Source organism: Macrobrachium nipponense, chromosome 8, assembly GCF_015104395.2.
Source record: "Macrobrachium nipponense isolate FS-2020 chromosome 8, ASM1510439v2, whole genome shotgun sequence".
NCBI lineage: Eukaryota > Metazoa > Arthropoda > Malacostraca > Decapoda > Palaemonidae > Macrobrachium > Macrobrachium nipponense.
The window spans coordinates 70,139,740-70,157,863 of record NC_087203.1 but is presented as its reverse complement, the minus strand read 5'-3'; the positions used below and the strand labels follow the sequence as shown (position 1 = coordinate 70,157,863).

The window sequence follows — 18,124 nt, the reverse complement described above, 5'->3', positions numbered from 1 at the left end:
TAAACAAATTCTAATAAGAGAATTGGAAGCATTGTTTAAACCATGAAATTTCTTTATTACAAGTTTAAAGTAGGCACATAGGACCAGGCTATTACTTGACGTGTACTAATGGGATACAGTAAATATCCTTGATAAAGCTAATAAAAATATGATAAATGAATATCAACCTGGCGTTTTCAGTCAATATTATGTCATTAATATAATGGCCTACATTCTACAATGACCAGTGATGCTGTTAATCAATTGTCTTAGCCTATACCCACCCATCCCTTTCACAGTCAACCCAGATGACTAGACATCAGCAAAACTGCTAGCTTACAATTTTATTGTATTTCTTTGAAAAAATTCTAAAATATATTCTCCAAAAACTATCATGTGAAATTTTGCAACTTTTAGGCTAGGCTAGTCTACGGTAGGCTATTGTCAAAACAATGTAAGCTTGGAAACAATAATTATTGGAAAAGTGGTCTCAAAAACTTGAATAAAACTAACTGAAGCAAGGTTAAGTTTCACTTGTTTGGTTTTTATGTACAGCCCTCCACAGGGATGATTCCCTCTCTGGTAGGCCCTTGAAAGTTTTCTAAATACTAAGTTGCTTCTTAGGTATATGTATTTTATAATTGTCTTTTAGTGTTTTCTCATCAGTACCCTATCATAGCGGTATAGGTCCAACTCGGCCCATTCAATGTAACCAACTCGGCCCATCGCCTGTGCCAAGTCGGCCCATTTGTGATAGCCAACTCGACCTATTGCCTGTGCCAACTCGGCCCATTTTTGACAGGTCAGATCAGATGAAGTCGTCCAGTATAGCTTTTGCAACAGCACTGAATTTGTTCGGCAATCTTGCTTCATTTTCATCCATATAAACTGAATAAGTTCCTAGTACTTTTCTGTATCTTTACTTTCTTCAAATGTATATTTGAAATAGCCTACTGCAGAATGCACGCACAGCAATATTACACAATGATAGGTGCAAAGGTTTTATTATTCCTTTACAAACATTATTCAATGACTATAATAACAACTGCATTTAGAAACAATTTTAGGACAAACCATTTCCCTAAACATTATAAATTATTTGGTTGTTGTTATAATTGTTTGAAAAGAAAGAAATACTGAGAGAGAGGGGACCGGATGGAGGGGAGATACACACACGCACATACAGAGAGAGAGAGAGAGAGAGAGAGAGAGAGAGAGAGAGAGAGAGAGAGAGCGAGAGAGAGAGAGAGAGAGAGAGGAGAGAGAGGAGGAAGAAGTAGAGAAGAGAAGAGAGAGAGTGGTTAGGAACCTTCTTTATACAACCACTGAAGTGTCCTCACTGGTAATAGTTGTTTCATATATGTATAGTTCAAGGCTTTGAATAATTTTTCGGTCGGAGCATCAGAACAAATAATGATGTTGATGGATGGCATAACAAAATAAACTTAAGGCAAGGAAAGGAAAACTTAAATTTTTATTTATTTTAAACTAAACGCTCCCCCACATGATGAGGCAAAGATATTATTTACAAGTGTGGCTGCTGTCAGAAGGGAAGGTTTTGAGAAAGCAGCAAACATAAGTATAATAAACATCACGGCCAACTTGTAAAAACTATGGACGAATATAATAATGATGAAAGATCGGCCAAGACTATTAGTGAAGGCAATTTCTTATCATATTGCCATCTATGTTTCTTAATATGTACATTATTATTTTTAGAAGCTTTTAGCAATGTGTTTTACTTTTTATCATTATGTTATTTATAAAGACTGCTCTTTCTATTTTCAAACTGTGTTTTACTTACCTCAGAGATTTATTTACAAGGTTACTTGGAAAGAGATAAACGAGACCTTTCTCAGGTCTGATCTCGAAAGAGAGAACAAAACACAATAAAAGAAAATAACACACAATATAATAATAAAAAATAGCTGTAACAAAGTAAATTTGGAAGTGGGCCAAGTTGGTACATAGTGGGCCGAGTTGGTATATAGTAGTGAGCTGAGCTGGTAGTGGGCCGAGTTGGCAATGGACCGAGTTGGTAGTCACAATCGTCAACTTGGCGATGGGACGAGTTGGACTACATCCATCATACCTAGGGTAAAAAACCGCATGGTACAGGGGTGGACCATGTACGATCAACGTGAACAACCCCAAAAATAGTACATTATAACGCGTCCTGACATCGGAGATGGGCATCAGTCGCGACTTGTTGTTGGTGAGAAATGGAGCTAAAGACCTCTACTCCGGTGTCAGGACGGGTTATAATGTACTTTTCTTGGGGTTGTACACATTGATCGTACATGGTCCACCCCTGTACCATGCGGTTTTTTACCCTAGCTCTTGCAGAATAGAAGAGTCTTCAGTTCTTTTTTAAATTTGCTTTCTTCTTGTATGATCTTCACTTCAGGTGGTACCTATTTTGATGCATAGGCTACCTAGTCCTCCAGTTTAGCGCACTTATCTACGACGATGAGGGAAAAGTGTTAAGGAATTGTGCATTTTTCGCTATCCCTGCAACCTGCTGGCAGCCTCAAAATAAGTCAAAGATAATTTAACAGGGATACATCTTTTAATAACTTCAACCTACTTTGACCGCAGCCTAAGGATTCCCCTCCTTCACCAACATTGTGCCGAGCAAAAATACGTGGCTAGGGCCTTACAATCTTCCCTAAGCCTTAAAAACACCCAATGTTCAATTGCCTACAGGCTTCACCTTAAGTAGCTACCTACCTACCTACCTATTAGGCTAGGGCAACCTAAGACTGATTTTCTATCATCAAAAACAAAAAGCTTAGAGGCATTAAACAACCCCATGACTAATCCTGGTTATCTTTAAGGATGCAATGGACATTGCTTTACACTACCTAGCTATGCTTGCCTTAGGCTAGTAGGTAGGTAGGTAGGTAGGTACCAATAGGGTAGCCTAGGCATAGGCTAAGCCTACTGGGCTATCCCGTTTCCTATTGGCTAGATCATGCCAGAATTTTGCTTTTCAGTGCGCGTAACATTACATAACATTGACGGTCACAGTTGTTTCATTCTACTTTACTTTCGACCCAACAGGCAAATTAACAAGAGGAAATTAGTTACAAATACACGACACCTACACTTACAAAAACAAACGCAATGATGAACACTGGATCTTCTCCCGATACTAAATAAAAACTATTGGTCTCAAAAGAGGAGCGCAGGTCATTACAGAGCTTAACCTTACTACTACTACTACTACTACTACTACTACTACTACTACTACTACTACTACTACTACTACTACTACTACTACTACTACTACTACTACTACTACTACTACTACTACTACTACTACTATCTGAATTTACTGCCCGTTACTTCTGTATTGTCTCATCAGCATGCTATCATACCATTCACTAATTATTGTGCTTGACCTTTTATTATCATTTTTTAATGTTTGCCTTCTCTTCTCCTATTTCTGTTATAGCAAATTATAATGCCCTTTAGATCAACTCTACTACCAGTTAAAGAAAGTTTTTTATTAACTGTAGCTGTTTCATTTTAAGAGTATAATAAAGTATGATAAAAGCAAGAAATTACAGAAGAACTCACTCTGCAGAATGTAATTTTTCTGCCTGGTGTTCAGTTTCAGTAAAGCTATATTTTTGCGTCCTATTGTGCACAATAACAATTTAATTTAGTATTTTATAGATGTTTAAAATATTTCACATAAAGTGTACCTAATGCCAATGCATTTTTAACAAAAGCTGTAAATAAGGGATTAAAACTAAAATAGTCAAGGTTCAGCTTTAGTGAGAATAGCTGACAACCAAACATAATAATAGTTGTGAGGAATTCCTCTCACAACGATTTTATTTTCTAATATTTTTGTGTATTCACTTGTATCCATGCTATTTGTCTTTTGTTATAATTATTAGTGTCTGTCTCATAAGAAATTATTGATTGATTTTCACTGCGTATTGCCGTCTGTCAGGTAATCGACAGACAGGAACTATGTTACTGTATTTGTATTCATGTGAAAACCAAATATATTAACATGCCCATATATTTTGTAAAATATGTACGCCTATATTGCATGACATAATAAGGGCGAAAGAACCCCATCTACTCGAGAATGACACTCTTAACATTATTTTATCTGATTTTGCTATGTTCGAGTACGTAGTATCTGTGGTGCGCTTAGCACCGAAAAGATGGTTTTACACAAAGACGAAGTCTTTTGTCATAAACGTCAGTAGACGTTTTAGTAACGAAGTATAATTACTGTTTTAGTTATGATAATTCATTTGGCTCTATATAGATGAAATTGTTCTTAGTGAATGTATTGCGCATATTACGTATGGTAAGAGTTAAAGGTGTTATTGGGTCTTGTTTGTGCCTCTAGCCAGAGAAGCCATTAGGAGAGGTCAAAAGATCGGGAAGGGAAAGGAAAGGTAGTAATTCGCCCCTCTGAACGCTCCTTTGCGTGCCCCTCTAGGGGTGTGTACGCGTATGTGCGTACACTGTATGGGCATGATACCGCCCAAAATTGTATTGACACACACCACCAATTAATTCACTACATTTAATAAATATGTTGAAGTTGCACACTATTATATTTGGAATTTATTTTTGACAACGAAGTTGATAATTATTGTAGAATTTTTTTATGTTCATGAAAACCTTGTGCGTCAGTTCTGCATTCGTGGTAATTGCATAACTTGTCTCTTTTCCCCAACAAAACCCGAATGCAGGACGGAACGAACTGCCAACGGCCATACCACGTTGAAAGCACCGCTTCTCGTCCGATCAGCGAAGTTAAGCTACGTAGGGCAGTACTTGGATGGGTGACCGCCTGGGAACACCAGATGCTGTTGGCGTATGAATTCATACGGGCTGCTCTACGAGCAAGAGCCCGTGCTGGCACAAGGCCAGCTTAATCTTAAACAACAACAACGGAACGAACAGCTTCTTGGCTCAACTTTTGAGGTGACCTGTTATCTAGTGTTGTGTAGTGATGTGTGTGTGGATTTAGAAAGGGCGATTGCGCTGATTCTTTGAATTTTGTCGTAATTTGTTTAATTTAAGTGCCATTGATTTATAGTTCCCCTTGAGTGATTAATTTCATTTGTCACTTTAATGTTATTACTCTTTGATATGTTTAACTTTCAGTTCTTAAATTAATTTTAACTTTACGTTTATCAAATGCGTTTCAATATCCCTCGATTTTATTTCATTTTTCCTATGTTTCAGTTTTGTGGATGGTGAATATAAATTGATCTGATAAACCTTTATTGTGTTCATACTTTAAGGTTATGCAAATAACTTTTAGAAACGAGATAACACAGCGGTCCTCTAAGGCACTGTTTCTCAACCTTTTTCTCGGTGGTGGCCCCCGTTCAATCCAGTGCAAGTTGTTGTGGCCCCTCCATGCCAACTCTGAGTTCTTACCCCCCCCCCCCCACACACACACCCGCCTTCCGTCCATCACCTTAATACGCCTAAGGAAGGTATATTAATGGTTCTAGTTTGAGTAGTACCATGTACTCAAAACACTAATTTCAGGCATGAATCAAATACCAATATTAATTGGAAAAATATTTTATTTGAACACTTATCTATTTACAAAAGGAATAAAAAAAACAAGGAATACATGTAGGTACAATTGGCTTTATCTTGAAAGGTTTCAGTGGGATCCCTGTGACTGATGCAAGGCTGCCAACTTGTCAATGTTTGGCTTGAAAGCTGTCAGAGAGAGACGTAAATCGCCTCTTTTTTCTATGTCAAGGCGATTTCGTGTCTTTGACAGCAGGTACATCACCCGACTGAAAACCAGTCTCAACCAAGTAAAGACGTGGAAAGGCAAGTAAGAGCAAACTTCACATCTTTCCAGAGTATTGGGTACTTCTTATACACATCTTGATTCATCCACAGCTTCTGGTGTCCTCCACGCTTGAACCTTGCTTGAGCTGTTGTGTTATTCTGAAGTTCAATGAGACTTTCTTGTAGGGTGACATCAACTTCAGATACATCAGCAATGAAGGGATCCACAAACCAGTGTGGCACAGTCATTTGGAGTAGGTCAGAAGCGAGTGTCCATATCATTATGCAACTGCTTCAGATGGTCAACATACACTGCTAGGTCATCATCAAGCAGATCGGTGGATATAACTGCTAAGGAAGGAAACTGTGCAAACTCTCGTCTTCCAAGGTTCAACCAGAACAGCTTGAGTTTCCCTTTAAATGTAGTAATTGCCTCCTTGCAGGAAAACATGGTGGAGTTATTTCCTTGAAGCTCTTTGTTCAGAACATTTAGCTTTTCAAATATGTCAGACAGGTAGAAGATGTCACTCTTTGCATCAACAAGTTTTCTGTCCAAGTTCTGTCCCACTAAAGGAAAGGAGATAATACTGTCCCAAAGTGCAACAAAACGGTTCAGGCAATTACCTTTAGAAAGCCACCTGACTTCTGTGTGCAACACAAGTTTTTCAAATTCTTCATTGTTCTTTTCACATAATTGCTGAAAGAGGCGATCTTTCAGTGTGCAACTACTTTTGTATTCAAGTTGACAAGCCTTGATAAACATGACCCAAGTGGCCCTTTTTTTTTTGTTTTTTTTCATGAAGATGTACCTGCTAGGTTTTTGACAACAGGTGCTGCCGGTGAACAACACAGTGCACAAACGACATTAGGAACAGCTTTTTTTAAGTAAGCACTGAATCCCCGATACCTTCCTATCATAGCAGCAGCGCCATCTGTTGCACAAGCCACAATGTTCTTGAGTGGAATGTTGTTCTCCTCAAAATAGACCTCAAGTTTTTGAAGATAGATTCTCCTTTAGTGTCAGTCGTAATTCAATGCGAAAAGCATTTCTTGACATATTTCATCTACATCAAGAAACCTCACAAATGCCATCAAAAGAGCAGAATTATCAGGTAAAGTTGATTCGTCGAGTTGAAGCGAGAAATCATTCACCTGCAGTTTTGAGATTAATTGGTTTTCAACATCAGCTGCCATCTCATCAATACGGCGTGATACTGAGGAGTTGCTCAGAGGAATAACACTAGTTACCTCTTGTGGACTCTGATTCATGACTGTTGAAAGCACTACAAGCCACTGCCGGCATGATCAGAGATTCACCGATAGTATGAGGCTTACCTGCTTTTGCAATCAAATTTGCTATCTTGTAAGAAGCCAACATCCCTCTGTCTACTTTTGCCACTTTTTGGGTAAACATATGATTCACTGTCATCCTTCCTTGGAACTCATCACGTAATTTCTTGAAGAAATCTAGCGGCTTGTCTTTCTTGTCTTTATGTGCAGTCTCCAGATGCTTTTTCAGTTTGCTGGGACGCATACTTTCATTTGAGAGTGAGGTCATACACAGCAGGAACATAGGCATTGTAGTATTTTGTGGAGATTCAATGAATCCAAAAGCAAGATATTCGACAGAATACTGTCTGCATTTTTTCTTAGCTGGGACTGGTCAGCTTATCTAAAATAAAAAAAACAAACAAAACTCATTAAAACTCAGTACCGCTATTATTGTCTGGGAAATCATTGCCCTCCACATATTCAAACAAGCAAATAAAAAGCAAAAGTTATTAGCCATAAAAGATACTCTTACCCCTCCCTCAATAACAAATAAAGTGAATAGATAAATAAAATTCATGACAAGTATGGTGTGTGTGTACTGAGTGTACATGAAAGAGACTGTGTATGTAAGATAAATGTATGTTTGTACACTGTATGTAAGTATAAATGTAGTTTGTATGTACATACGTATGTGGATATAAAGTTATCTTTCACAAATCCTCTTTGGTAGAACTTAAATCAAGTGCTCTCCTCGTAAGTCTATGTTAAACTGAAAGAGGACGGAATCTATATTGAAGAAGAAACAATATAACGGTTATATATAACCCATATACCGTTGCTGTTTAAAATTGTTTTATAAACATCTTAATGGTTGTTGGTCGTTCGGCAAGTTACAGTCAGCATAATCTTTGATAGTTCAGTCTTTACCACTCTGCCTGCTAGAGAGAGGGAGAGAGAAGAGAGAAAGAGAGAGAGAGGAGAGAGAGAGAGAGAGAGAGAGAGAGAGAGTTAATGGTTTTTGTCAAGGGTCATAGTTCTAGCAGCCTTTTACCACTCTGCCAGCTAGAGAGAGAGAGAGAGAGTGAAGAGATTATTGAATATTTCACTGTCTGCAAAAATTACCTGGTATATTGAATTGAATGATTTTCAAACTAAACTCAAGCATATTAATGATTTATTTCAAAATATTACACATTTATATATTTTGTGGGTCCTAAATTTTCTGTGGCCCCCCATGGCCCCCCATTTTTCAAATTTTGCCATTGTGGCCCCTGAAAAAATCTCATGGCCCCCAAGGGGGCCATATGGCCCACGTTGAGAAACACTGCGTCTAAGGTCTGAAAATCAACCCGTGAGCAACTCGCAACATTTAGAGAGAGAGAGAGAGAGAGAGAGAGAGAGAGATGAGGAGCGAGAGAGGAGAGAGAGAAGAGAGAGAAGAGAGAGAGAGAGGCGTATATACCTCTTCGTCGAATCTCGTGTGAGCGAATTTATGATCTGAGTCATGTCTACAAGGACTGCTCAGTAAGTGAAAGTATTTAATTGTGCTAACTATTCATTAATGGATTTATTGGTGGTTTTTGTTATCCTCGTTAATAATGAATTGGGTTGAGAGATATCTCCCCGTAATTTAGAAACCGCAAAGGGAGTTTTGTGGAGTTGTTACGTAAGGCTTTTTAGCGGTTTTTGACCAAGTAACAACGTTAAGCATATAATACATACCACTATAAGTCCATCTTTTTCGCCACAATAGTAGCAGGACGTTAGATTTAGATTATTCAGTGCCACTTGTTAGATGATATACTTCTCATCATGAAAACTAGAAAAGGGTAAAAATATAGAGGAATTTTATTTAGATTGCATGAGCGATAATAAAAGGGGGTCACAATTGAGGTAAAGGACTTTACATTTGTGGGTTGGGGAAAAGCAAATGTTCAATGCAATCGATAACTATAGTCAACGAGGTCTTTAAAACAATGAAGTGAGATGAAGGAATATATTATGAGATAAGAAAGCATCCTGAAAAGCAGATGCATTGACAGAGTAGTAGAAGTGGATTTTACAATGAAAGAATTAGCAGATGAGAAATTATTTAAAGTATATATATAAGAGGAATATGCCAAAGAAAGAAAGGGTGAAGCTAGAACAACCCTTGCGAAAGATGATTAAATAAGACTAAAAACGAAAGAATGAATTAATTAGAAGAAAATAAATGAAAAAGGCAGAGTAGTAAAAATGAATATGACCAAAAGAAAGTAGAAGTGCAAGAAACTAATATAGAAGAAAATAATTATTTACGAAAGGTGACACGATGAATGTGTTAATAATAAGGGATAAAAATCTCTGGGAAAACATTCACAAAATAATAAAAAGACAAATATTCACCAAAATTTAACAAGTCTTTGTAATGAATAAGTAATCAAACTCAAAGACGGAGAAACAGAAAGCAAGAATTATTCAGCTAATGTACCGTGCATAGTAAACACGAGAATAGCAGGAAAGAAGAAAAGACGACAACATATGGAAATTAGTTGGCAGGAGGTGGAATATTAAGAAATCTTTATGATTTGTTCATGAAAACAAAGAAAATAATAGAACCAAAGGAAACTATTAATTTTGTTGTATGAAATTGATAACTGACTGAGGAGAATGAACATAAGGAATCAGCAGGCCCAGAAGGAGTGGAATCTTCTATAGAGATTTAATGAAGAGTGAAACTCGTCAGCGACTTTGTTTAAAATGTTATCAAAAATTGAACAGAGGTAGACCAAAAAAAACTGATAGAAGTAAAACATAGATGATTAAAAAGAAAAAGAAAAATCGATGGCAAACAAGTTCCAAGAACAATATCCCTATTCGAGATATATGATATCTATGGTGACAATAGAAGATAATGTGAAACATTTAAGAACAAATGAAGACAGTCAGTGTTAAGTAGGGTTTTGCAGGGAGAGGCAGAACAGCAAACGGATATCTTTATCTCTCAATACTTTTATAGAAGATTGAGTTTTAGAAGTAGAAAGCCCCTAGAAAGTAATAAAGCGTTGGAGTCTGTAAAAATTGAGGTATTAATAGAAATTATGAACGAATATAGAATTCACACAAAAGTCAAAGGTGCAGCTGCAAACGTATATAAGGGTGGCAAGCAGAATATGACAAAGATGTACAGGATCCGTATAACTTGTTTAAATTGATAATAAATGATAGAAGGGGAAGGAACAGGAATAAATAATGAAAGAGCAAAGAAGTGGAACTTTAATCTTTGCTGAGATGCCCTGGTGATAGCATAAAGTATGGAAGACGCAGAACACAACCCTAAGGCTTTTGAACATAAGCAAGGAAACCACTTAGAATAGGAACAAAAAAGAAACAGAAACATTTTAATATATAATATGAAAGATACATCAGAACACTCACTAAGGATACTTACAGGGTATAGTGAATAATATAACTTTTTTATGAATCAGGCCCGATAGCCAAAGAAATATATATATAAATAAATAAATCCAGCAAAATATAATAAAGTTAGCTATAAAGAGAAGTTGCAACAAAGTAATATTAGTTTTTAAAAATAATATTGAAGGGTATTGGCAGTTCCTCCCATTCGGTAAGGCATCAGTGCAAAGGATTTCACAGAAATAGAAAATGAAAAAGTTGCAAAGAATTGAAAATGGCGTATATATGAAAATATTTGTTGACTCAAAAAGTACAACTATGATCAAGGGAAGGGACAGGAAGCTCTTCTACGAAGACAGTGGTGGCAAATGGAAAGATAAAGTATCTAAACAGTACCCTAATGGCAAAAAGAACAAGAAATAATGAAAAGAGATCTAAGCAGACATACAAGAAAAAGAAAGACGTGGAAACTAACCAACAAAAAAATATGAGAGAAGTATATATCTGATACTAAAAAAATAAATAACCACTAGTATAGATAGAAATAAAATCCAAACTAGACAGTATAAAAAAGATAAGTTGAAAGAAGGCTTCGAAAATATAGTAAGTCTTACGAGAAATGGAATGGATACTTTAAAGAAGAGCAACAGTAGAAGAACACTTTTGCATAAGTTATTTTGTTCGGGGCAAAAACTTTTATATGTTAAAACTGGATATACATTATAGGAAAAAGCTTCGGATCATGTCAAGATTAGCAAACCCACCGTTTTTCAAGAAAAGAGCTTACCAATTTGATATAGAGCCCTGCTTGGGATTTGCGCCCCAGATTTTCTTAACAAAAAACTTGAAACAATCAGAAATCAACTTATCTTGTTAAAATACTCATGCACATAATAGAAAAAGCCATACACAAAGCAAATAATTTTTTTTACAAACCCATGGAAAAAATGAAAAGGAAAAACTCAAACAAAATCATTATCCCTCACATGGATAATATACAAGAGATCACAACATACTTTAGGCCACCCTAACCCGAACCCTTTCATCTTCACTTATCCGAATACATTGGGGAAATCCTTAATTAACGTTCAGCAGAAACCAGTTTCTAAAGATGTAGGAGTCTATGAAATCCACTGTATGGTTTGTGGTAGGTCATACTATGGATTCACAGGAAAATCTCTCTCGAAAGATAAACTCAACTAAGTGCTCAGTTAGATATGGACAACATAGTTCGGCAATTTTCCATCATATAAATAACACGAACCATACCATGGATTGGAACTGATCCCGAATTTCATACAAAAGCAGCTGTCAATACAAATGTCAGATGGTAGAATCTTCAATGATAAAGCAACAAGATAATAGGACAAACCTTCCCAATGGAGCCTGGGACTCTGACCATAAAGACAATATCTTCCTTAAGGTAATGATGAAGCGGATTAAGACAATTGACAGAACCAACCTCGACTTAGCGGCATCACCTAAGGGCATATCTACCACTATATATTTTGCAAATATAATTTCTTTTGTCGTTCACTACCTGACAAATGTGGGAGTCAGTCCATCGAAATATAGTCATTAGCTTTAAACCAGAATGTTTTAATGGGCCTTTTATACTTGAGACCTATCCTGTTTTAACATAAGAATTTATTTACACACAGACACATACACACCCATATATCTTGAAGAGGAGTTTCGAAATGCAATTATGGTTTTCGTAATACAATTAATTCACCTCAGGAAAACTGTGCCATAATATTGAAAATGTATATTGTTATGTTCAAGATTCCCACAATGGCAAGATAATATGTTTAAATAATGTGTAATTCGTATTGAGATTGAGACATACGTAAAACGAACAGAGAGAGAGAGAGAGAGAGAGAGAGAGAGAGAGAGAGAGAGAGAGAGAGAGAAAGTTAGTTCTGCCCGCGAAAACAGCCCAGTCTCTCAGTACTTCAAACCGCTGAGCTAGGTTGATTTTTTATCATTTGGTCGAGCCTGTTTAGAACGCAGCTGAGAAGGAGGTTCCTATAGAAGGTTGACGTAAGAATTACGTGAGAAAACATCAGATCATTCTAGAACTTTCTATATAACGATATCATTTCGGTTTTTATTTTTACAACTGCAAGTGCTTTGCTATGAAAATGGTCGATAACACTGTTAAATTAATTCTTATCCCTTTCAATATGTCAAAAGAGGACTTATCGACTCGTAATTAGTTCATTGTGAATTGGAAAATTCCATGACGTCATGAGATGATGTAATGCGTTTTTATCTCGAACTTGTATGCTCAACCGCATCGATATGCCCATATGCATACAGAGATAGAGAAGATTTTCATTCCACTTTGAAATTTAGCTTCGTGCATTCGGGAGGCCAATGGGTCTCTTCTCTCTCTCTCTCTCTCTCTCTCTCTCTCTCTAACATGAAACACTGATTTTCTACCGAAACGTCTCATAATTAGAGACTGGTCACTCGCTAGGTTTAATATCTTATTAACATATTTGTTGTTTGTGGAATCTGGGCAAACAGTATTATCATTATTTTTGTGTGGCGCTCACAAAAGTGTTGAATAAGGTAAAAGGTCTTTCTTTTTGAGTGAAATGTTTCAACTAGTTTGAGGTATGGCATTTTTACAAATATTCTGAAGTGCACTTAGGTTTTATTTAAAACGTATGGATAAAATTATTACTTTTTATACATTTTTCTTTTATTTTGTCCTTTTGACATGTCCATTTGTGTTTAATATTTGTACTGTCATTGCGTTTAATGCTTTTCCATAGTATTCAGTGTTTTTTATATTCTTATTTTGTCTATTTAATTTGAATATTTCTTGTTGTACAATTGTTTTAATATAACACTTGTGAATTAATTTACATTTAATTAAATTTCTTTTCAAATTTAATTATTGCTATATAATTTGAATTAATTAATTTTCTGGATAATTTGGATTTAATTTTGTTTAATGATTAATTCAAGAATTAATTAAAAATTTGTTTTCGAGTAACAACAATTTCCCTGAGATTGTGAACTTTAATTATAACTTTTTTGAATTTAGATATAAATTTTTGCATTTAAAACGTTTGTGAGAGTTTCATTTACTACCAGCATATGTATGTTATTTTTGTTTCGGTAGAAATATAGAGTGGGAATTGTGCTCTTCCTCAAGTGAGTTAGAACCAGGGAAATACTTCGATTTAAAATTGTTGAGGAGTGATGTGAGGAATTCCTCTCACAACGATTTTATTTTCTAATGTTTTTGTGTATTCACTTGTTTCCATGCTATTTGTCTTTTATTATAGTTATTAGTGTCCGTCTCATAAGAAATTATTGATTGATTTTCACTGCGTATTGCCGTCTGTCAGGTAATCGACAGACATGAACTATGTTACTGTATTTGTATTCATGTGAAAACCTAATGCATTCGCATGCCCATATATTTTGCAAAGATATGTACGTCTACATTGCATGACATAATAAGGGTGAAAGAACCACATCTACTCGAGAATGACACTCTTAACATTATTTTATCTGATTTTGCTATGTTCTAGTACGTAGTATGTGGTGCGGTTAGCACCGAAAAGATGATTTTACACAAAGACGAAGTCTTTTGACATAAACGTCAGTAGACGTTTTAGTAACGAAGTATAATTACTGTTTTAGTTATGATAATTCATTTGTCTTTATATATATGAAATTGTTCTTTTTGAATGTATTGCGCATAACGTATGGTAAGAGTTGGTGTCATTGGGTCTTGTTTGTGCCTCTCGCTAGAGAAGCCATTAGGAGAGGTCAAAAGATCGGGAGGGGAAAAGAAGGGTAGCAGTTCGCCCCTCTGAACGCTCCTTTGCGTGCCCCTCTAGGGGTGTGTATGCGAATGTGCGTAGTACACTCAGTGCTGCCACACTCTCGGATTGGAATTATCGTACTGGCTCCTCAAAATTATGGGTTTTCAGTAAAAAATATCGTACAAAATTGTAGATTTTATCGTAATTATTATCTCACACTGTTTCTGATATTTAACACATTTTTATAATTTGACAAAATAATGAATTTATGTATGATTTCTTTGTAGTCATTAATACCTTGCAATTTACATATATAATTAAGAAAAAAAATACAAATGAAACATTTCTCTCTACAAAAACGAAAAAAATGGAATTATGAATAATTAGTAATGTTATCAACAATTGTTATGGAAAAATTATTACTATATTGTATTAACAATGGTAAAAAAGTATACAGCTTAGAACGTCACTTCTTTCCATAATGTAAACTAAACTGATAACGAATTAACACGAAGATATGTGGAGGTTGATAGGCCCACCCATACATATCTTTAAGCACCCCAAAACTCGAAATCAAAATAGCATCACTGAGTAGTAATTTTAAAATAAATATATATAATTAAACATGACTGGTACTGATACCTATCCCATGATCTTCTTCTTCTTCTTCTTCTTCTTCTAGCTTAAACCCAATTTTTATATGGGGGTCGCCATTGCGAATGAGTCGTCTCCATCGATTTCTGTCTTGTGCCTCGTTCTCATTTATACCTTTCAATTCCATATCTTCCCTTACACAATCACGCCATCTCTTTCTTGGTCTTCCCTTCTTCCTTCTACCCTGCACTTCCATATCCATCATATGTCTTCCAACATGACGTTCCTCCCTTCGTAATAAATGTCCATACCATCGAAGCCTTCCTTCATGTATTTTCTTCGATATTTCAGCTACCTTTGTCGATCCTCTATATACTCATTTCTAATCGCATCTTCCATGGTTACTCCCGTCCATCTCAACATTCTCATTTCTGCTACATCCATCTTCTTCTCCTCTGTTTTCCTCATACTTGCCGTTTCTGTTCCATATAACATTGCTGGTCTGACCACCGTCCTATGGAACTTTCCTTTCAATTTCAGAGGGACCTTCTTGTCCTGTCCCGGGACCCGAAGCGGACGCCTGCCCGCCCGTCACGGGACGCTCGGCGGACGCCTGCCCGTCCGTCCCGGGACGCTCGGCGGACGCCTGCCCGCCCGTCCCGGGACGCTCGGCAGACGCCTGCCCGCCCGTCCCGGGACGCTCGGCGGGCGCCTGCCCGCCCGTCCCGGGACGCTCGGCGGGCGCCTGCCCGCCCGTCCCGGGACGCTCGGCGGACGCCCCGTGCCCGCCCGTCGGGACGCTCGGCGGGCGCCTGCCCGCCCGTCCCGGGACGCTCGGCGGGCGCCTGCCCGCCCGTCCTAGGACGCTCGGCTGGCGCCTGCCCGCCCGTCCCGGGACGCTAGGCGGGCGCCTGGCCCGCCCGTCCCGGGACCCGCGGCGGGCGCCTGCCCGCCCTCCCGGGACGGCTCGGTGGGTGCCTGCCCGCCCCGTCCCGACCCGAGGCGCTGCCCGCCCGTCCCGGGACGCTCGGCGGGCGCCTGCCCCCCGCCCTCCCGGGACGCTCCGGCGGGCCGCCTGCCCGCCGCCGTCCCGGGACACGCGGCGGACGCCTGCCCGCCGGTCCGGGACCGCTCGGCGGGCTGCCCGCCAGTCCCGGGACACGCGGCGGGCGCCTGCCCGCCGGGGACCCGGGACGCTCGGCGGGCGCCTGCCCGCCCGTCCCGGGACCTGCGGCGGGCGCCTGCGTGCCCGGTCCCGGGGACGCTCGGCGGGCGCCTGCGCTTCCGTCCCGGGACCCGCGGCGGGCGCCCTGCTTGCCCGTCCCGGGACGCTAGGCGGGGCGCCTGCCGCCCGTCCCGGGACGCTCGGCGGCCCTGCCAGCCCGTCCCGGGACCCGCGGCGGGCGCCTGCCCGCCCGTCCGGGAACCCGCGGCGGACGCCTGCCCGCCCGTCCCGGGGACCCGCGGCGGACGCCCTTGCCCGCCCGTCCCGGGACCGGCGCGGCGGACGCCTGCCCGCCCGTCCCGGGACGCTCGGCAGGCGCCTGCCCGCCCCGTCCCGGGACGCTCGGCGGGTGCCTGCCTGCCCGTCTTGGGACGCTCGCCGGTCGCCTGCCCGCGGTTGCCCGGGACCCGGGGACCCGCGGCGGCGCCTGCCCCCGCCCGTCCCGGACGCCTCGGCGGGCGCCTGCCCGCCCGTCCCGGGGACCGCGCGGCGCTGCCCCTGCCCGCCCGTCCCTGGGACGCTCGGCTTGGGCGACTGCCCGCCCGTTAACCCGGGACCCGCGGCGGGCGCCTGCTTGCCCAGTACCCGGGCGCTCGGCGGGCGCCTGCCCGCCCGTACCCGGGACCCGCGGCGAGCGCCTGCCTGCCCGTCCCGGGACGCTCGGCGGGCCGCCTGCCCGCCCGTCCGGGACCCGCGGCGGACGCCCTGCCCGCCCGTCCCGGGACCCGCGGCGGGCTGCCTGCCCGCCCGTCCTGGGAAGACCCTGCGGCGGACGGGCCTGTCCCAGCCCTGTGGGCGGGACAGGCTCGGCTGGCGCAGCGCCCAGCGTCCCGGGACGCTCGGCAGGGCGCCCTGCCCGCCCGTCCCGGGACGCTCGGACGCTGCCTGCCCTCGCCCGTCCCGGGACGCTCGGCGGGACGCCTGCCCGCCCCCCGTCCCGGGACGCTCGGCGGCCTGCCCGCCCGTCCCGGGACCCGCGGCGGGCGCCGCCCTGCCCGCCCTGCCCGGGACCCGCGGCGGTCGCCTGCCCGCCCGTCCCGGGTACGCCTCCCGCCCCGGGCTGCGCCGCCCGTCCCGGGACGCCGCCGGGCGCCTGCCGGCGTGGGGACTGACGGCTCCGCCCGGGCGAGCTGCGGGTCCCGACCCGCGGCGGGCCTCGGCCCTGGGCGCTCGGGCCAGCCCGCCCTCGGGCGGGCGCCTGCCCGCCCTTCCCGTCGGGACCCTGCGGCGAGCGCCTGCCTGCCCGTCCCGGGACGCTCGGCGGGCGCTGCCCACCCGTCTGGGACCCGCGGCGGACTCCTGCCAGCCCGTCCCGGGACCCGCGGCGGATGCCTGCCCGCCCCTCCTGGGACCGCGTCGGGACGCCGCCCGACCCGTCCCGGGACGCTGGCAGGCGCCTGCCGCCGACCCGCTCGGCGGGCGGCCTGCCCGCCCGTCCCGGGACGCTCGGCGGGGACTGCCCTGCCCGCCCGTCCGGGACGCTCGGCGGGCGGCGCTGCCCGCCCGTCCCGGGGGACCCGCTCGGCGGGCGCCTGCCCGCCCGTCCCGGGACCCGCGGCGGGCGCCTGCCCGCCCGCCGTCCCGGGACCCGCGCGGGCGCCTGCCCCGCCGCCTGCCCTCATCGGGACCCGCGGCGGGCGCCTGCCCGCCCGTCCCGGGACCCGCGGCGGGCGCCTGCCACGCCGTCCCAGGGACCCGGGGCCCGGGCGGGCGCCTGCCCTGGGCCCGTCCCGGGGCGCCCTCCCGGCGGGCGGGCCCCTGGCCCGCCCGGTCCTTGCCGGACCCGGGCCGGGCGGGCGGGCTTGCCCTTGGGGCCCGTCCCGGGGACACCCTAGGCGGGGCTGCCCACCCGTCCCGGGACCCGCTCCGCAGGGCCCGGGCCCTCCCGCCCGTCCCGGGACCCGCATCCCGGCCCGGGAGCCTGGCCCGGCCCGTCCTGGGACCCGCGGCGGGCGGCCTGCCCTTGCCCGGTCCCGGGACCCACCCTAGGCCCGGGCGGCATGGGCCCACCCGTTCCCGGACCCGCTACGGCGGGCGGGCCTCCCCGGCCCAGTCCCGGACCGGCGGGCGCCTGCTT

The 18,124-nt window shown here is 43.5% G+C and overlaps 1 protein-coding gene and 1 pseudogene across 1 annotated transcript; one reads left to right on the top strand and one right to left on the bottom strand.

The window, feature by feature from the left end:
* The first annotated feature begins 4,716 nt into the window (after window positions 1–4,716).
* Window positions 4,717–4,829, top strand: LOC135223366 (5S ribosomal RNA; annotated as a pseudogene).
* Window positions 4,830–6,031: 1,202 nt separating this feature from the next.
* LOC135223126 (zinc finger BED domain-containing protein 5-like) lies at window positions 6,032–7,351 on the bottom strand. The gene is made up of 2 exons (XM_064261631.1): window positions 7,021–7,351; window positions 6,032–6,339 (listed from the first exon to the last, which is right to left on the bottom strand). The coding sequence occupies exons 1-2, from the start codon at window positions 7,349–7,351 to the stop codon at window positions 6,032–6,034; spliced, it is 639 nt and encodes a 212-aa protein (XP_064117701.1).
* Between the last annotated feature and the right edge of the window lie 10,773 nt (window positions 7,352–18,124).

Bases quoted from the DNA above. Each gene is read 5' to 3' on its own strand.
- LOC135223126 (XM_064261631.1), bottom strand. From the start codon at position 7,351: ATGCCTATGTTCCTGCTGTGTATGACCTCACTCTCAAATGAAAGTATG. The intron at 6,340-7,020 runs GTAACTAGTGTT...CCTTTCCTTTAG, and splicing joins TGAATCAGAGTCCACAAGAG to TGGGACAGAACTTGGACAGA.